Raw genomic sequence first — 4,668 nt, forward strand, 5'->3', positions numbered from 1 at the left:
TAAAAATTTAACAACTTAAAAAATATAAAATTTTCTCCACTTATATAATGAAATGTGGTGTATCACCATGTTTCACGCATAATGAAAAATTTCTCGTCTGTACTAGGATAGTCACCTTCTCTCTTACAGCATTTACAAATCAGAGTACCGCTAGGGCCAACTTTTGGAAAGATTTTTCACTGTGACCGGAATACGGGATAGTACACAACGTGTTATTATACAAATGGTGAGATCTGTGTGTTCAAAAGTTAATAATTTAAAATATAAAATTTCTCATCGCTTATATAAAAACACGTGGTGTACACCATCCGTGTTCCGGTCACAAAGAAAAATTTCTCCAACTTTTGCATCCTTTGGGACATTGTACTGGTATGGGCAACCCGAATTCGAGTGACCTTGTATCGACAAACTTTGCATCTCGGATCAAGAAGCTCACTATGAATTCCCCCAAATACACCACCTCTACAGAAGGTTTGGGGGGACGGCCGGTTTCTGGCCCTGAACCTTGATCAGTTATGGTTTCACGACTTTTTGCTTCTTTTTTTTTTTTTTTTTTTGCCTGGCTCTTTCTCGGTAGAGGTATATTTGCTACTCTAGGTTTCTTAGTTTTTGTGGGTCAGTATCGGCTTCTTTGATGATATTGGAGAGTGGTGCTTCTTCTCCGGCGAGTGGTGCTCACAGATTGGTCATGGTTGTGCGAGGGAGATGGAGGAGATCGCGGCGGAAATCGGTTGAGAGATGAAGAAATTATAAGACAACACAAGGGTTTACTTCTATTGACATTCCATTCTAATAAACTAAAATAACGTTGTTCAGCAGCCACCAAATGACAATAAAATAACTTTCTGCAAATGATTTGACTTCAAAATTCAATTTTGGTTTACTTGACTTAACTATTTTTAATACAAATTGATTAGTGAAATCAAAGAGACAATAGCTAAGATATGATTTCTTTAAACAAATATAGCATTTTCCTTTCAATACAGCTCCCATAATCTTCTCAATTGTGATTCTGCCAACGAGGAGAAAGATGGTCTTGTGACCACTGTATTATCATAGTGGTATTATGGTGCAATAAGCAATGGAAAATGCAAATTAAATAACTCATTTTGAGGACCTATGACTGTGAGGACTTCTTTTTTATGAGCTCTTGGATTAATCTAATGATAGCAAAATTAATGATGTTATATAATCTTGTTATATTTAAACAAAATGAAAACACGTGAACTAACTTTAAAAATTAGGGTTTACATTCATCCAAGTTTTTAGACGACGCTATGTACTAGTCGGACGGCGGGTCGGGGCCTTGACGGACTAGGCGGATTTAAGTAATATATATATATATATATATATATATATATATATATATATCGTATAAATAAGTGTGCTTATTCTTAAAAAATACATAATTTCATTAGGATACATAAACTGTAGAATAAAATGACATATAGATTGTAAAGTATTAGAACATAATGAAAACATGGGGCATATGATATGTTTTCATTTAAGTATTCAATAAGTCTTTTACAATTTGTTGAAGGAAAAGAAAGACAAAATGAAAGTTATCTATTTTATGTCTAAGTAAAAGTCGCGACCTAAGTGAGTGCTTAGGAGAGTTTGGACAGTCTAGGCGGTCTAGGCGGATGCCTAAACAGGTTTAGGCGTCATTTTTTAATTTTCAAATGACAAGGGATTAATCGGAAGGAATTCGACGACTGGGTAGTTGCAATTGTCAATTTCGGAGACGATATCTGATCGATCTTCAATTTCCAAAACCATAATGATGAGGGATCCTAATTTCACGACCAATTGTGATACTTTATGCCGCTAGTTGTATTTTAGTTGTTGATTTGTCTTCCCCCTGATTTATGTACCTTTTTCGATTTCCATCAGATATGGGATAGTTCTGATCTTCGCCTCCACCTTTGACCACAAATTACGTACTGAGCTTCGGATCTCATCCTTTCCATGCCTTTTCTTCATAGCTTGGATTTGCAGTTGGCTCATTTTGTTTAGGTATAATGGGATTATATGATCTCATCAGTTTTGCTACAATTAGATCAATTCAACGGCTCATAAAAAAGGGGTTCTCACAAATCCTCAAAATGAGACCTTAGGAGAGCAGCCATACGAGTTTCTATAGCAAATGAACCAATAAAAAAAAGGAGTTTTAATGAAAAGCTCGCGGTACTATTCATTTTAACGAAAAACCACATTTTGACATTAAAAAGCCAAATATGATACTATTTATTTTACTCTTTATTTTGTCTTTATCGTTAAAATTCAAAGTTTTCAAGACATTTTCATTAGTTTTCCTATAAAAAAATTTCTTTAAAATTAGGGTAAATTACATTTTACCCCTTTAGCTTTGGACTCTATTATAATATCTTTAAAACATTTCAATTTCATACATTTACTACTATTTTATTTCAATTTCATACAACCGTTAAATTAACCATTAAAATAGTGACGTGGCAAATATAAGGCACATATTTTTTATGATGTGACAAATAAAAATAATTTTAAAACAAAACAAAATTAAAATAAAATGGACCCCACTGGAATTTGTTCCTGTTGGATTAATAATCGCCATCATTTGTATTTGGTGCCATTAAAATACTTAAAACTTTTCAACTCAACGTTACAATTTAAAAGTATTCTTTTTCATTTGTACATGATAATATTATATACAATTTTAATAAATAACGAATTTAATATCGCTTATCAAGCAAAAAACATCCTCTATAAGTTATACAAATACAAAAAGAACTTGACGGATACTCATTTTTACAAATTCAGAGAACAAGTCGACAAGTAACTAGACTTCCAGCTCGGATTCATATCTCCAAATAACAACTTGATTGAACATGGCCCGAGTACTTGTGAGGTGTCTCAAGTTTTGTCCACGTGTAATCTTCCAAATGCAGTACGTGAGCCATGTGGGGCTCACCGAACCCAGCACTCCCTATCACTAATGCTTTGCCCTGCCAGGCTGTCACGCAATCGGGATTACGTACCTGAGCAGGCAGCTTGGCCACGATTTTCCACGTGTCGTGTTTTTGCTGTACCACATCATCGCCACGACACATGTACATTGTCTCGTCGTCACCGTCCACACATGTCCGTGGACAAGTGGCGACATGTAAGAAGCCCTCTTGTACTGGATTCCACAGCCACGTGGAAATGTTGAATGTCTCGGTGCTCCTCTCGAAACGTCCTTGCATTTCGGTGCAATACCCGCCGATGACGTGGAGCTTGCCACCCTGGAAAATCGCCTTACATTCGTCACGCTCTCTTGCCATATCAGGCAACATAATCCACTCGTCTTTTGCCACGTCATACGCCATTGATGATCTCAACGCATTCTTGTCGTCATCATGTCCGCCGGCAACATACACCATCCGCTCCGAATCCGCCGCGCACCCAAAGAATATCCTGCCACCACCCGGCATATCAGTCCCGCGCCGCCACGCTCCGGACACAAAGTTGTAGATAAACACAGATTTGGAGATCGTCCACGTAAGCGGGTCCCAGCCACCCATCACCACCAAATCGGACCCAACTGCTGCCAATTGGCAAAACATGGGTAGCCCATTGGCAAAACAGGCAAGGAGAGGCAACTCGGACCAATTACCCAAATCCGGTTCACAAATAGTGAGCCGGTAAACCAGACTATCCGGATACTTGAAGACACCATGGTTTGAGAACACATGTGCTTGAACCATCACAATGATTCTTTGGCTGCGGCCAGCAACCTTCCTAAGCTGAAGAAACTCCGGCAGCTCAACCTCCGCCTTCCACCCTTTACACACTGATGCCACTGTCGGAAACTGGTCGTATTCAACACGACTTAGACAGTCATATGCTATATCATCCGGCAGGCCAGAAATCAGCGCCATGGTACAAGATTTGGTACCAACAAAAAGCAGAAACTTGGTATGCAAAAACAACAGAGAATTTGACGTACAAATTCTGAGAGACGGGTTTTTTGAACCTGAAATATTGGGACTGCTTGGAAGGGAATTTTTATAGTGTGTGATTGTTGTGAAGAAGGGATGGTCCTGGTTTAGTGTTCAATGTTTCCTCCTACTGGTTTTATTGTATTTATATATATAAACATAAAGTTCTAGAGAGAAGGGTTTGGTCGATTTGGACAATTTAATAAGGCCTTTGATATTGTCAATTTTCACATTCCCATTAACGGACTCTATGTGCCAGCATTAATTTTCTCCTTTATTTTAATTCAATTAATGTATCATCATCTAACTATTGTCACCACGCAACATTTAATTAGATTATAAAAATGGAAAAACACTGGATTAGGAAATTGGGGTGCCGCAGTCGGTATCTTCTTCAACGTAACTTGCAGGGTTTTCTTGTATTCATTGACAAATTTTGGAAGTACATGCATGTGATACCTTGTGGAAGGGAAAATTTCCAACCAATATCAAAATTGAGAAAATTCAAGTCCATTTTGCATGTTATTGAAAAATATATTAAGACATTTTTTTTTCTTTACAAAGGGGATCAGCTAGTGACTTTGTTACGGCAGTCCATTCTTTCGGGGACCAGGAAGACTTATAGAAGTATTTCAGCCACGTGTCATGTGGAATACGAGTCTAAAGTTCATCCCCGACTATTGGGCCACCCTATGATGATTATATGGAA

General features: G+C 37.6%; 1 protein-coding gene across 1 annotated transcript; it reads right to left on the bottom strand.

Moving 5' to 3' along the window:
• Positions 1-2,641: 2,641 nt before the first annotated feature.
• On the bottom strand, positions 2,642-4,101 carry LOC103405497 (F-box/kelch-repeat protein At1g15670). Its single transcript, XM_008344506.4, has one exon. It carries the CDS (start codon positions 3,897-3,899, stop codon positions 2,838-2,840), a length of 1,062 nt encoding a protein of 353 aa, XP_008342728.3. The 5' UTR covers positions 3,900-4,101; the 3' UTR covers positions 2,642-2,837.
• Positions 4,102-4,668: the final 567 nt, after the last annotated feature.

Source organism: Malus domestica, chromosome 17, assembly GCF_042453785.1.
Source record: "Malus domestica chromosome 17, GDT2T_hap1".
NCBI classification, from domain to species: Eukaryota; Viridiplantae; Streptophyta; class Magnoliopsida; order Rosales; family Rosaceae; genus Malus; species Malus domestica.

Bases quoted from the DNA above. Each gene is read 5' to 3' on its own strand.
- LOC103405497 (XM_008344506.4), bottom strand. From the start codon at position 3,899: ATGGCGCTGATTTCTGGCCTGCCGGATGATATAGCATATGACTGTCTA.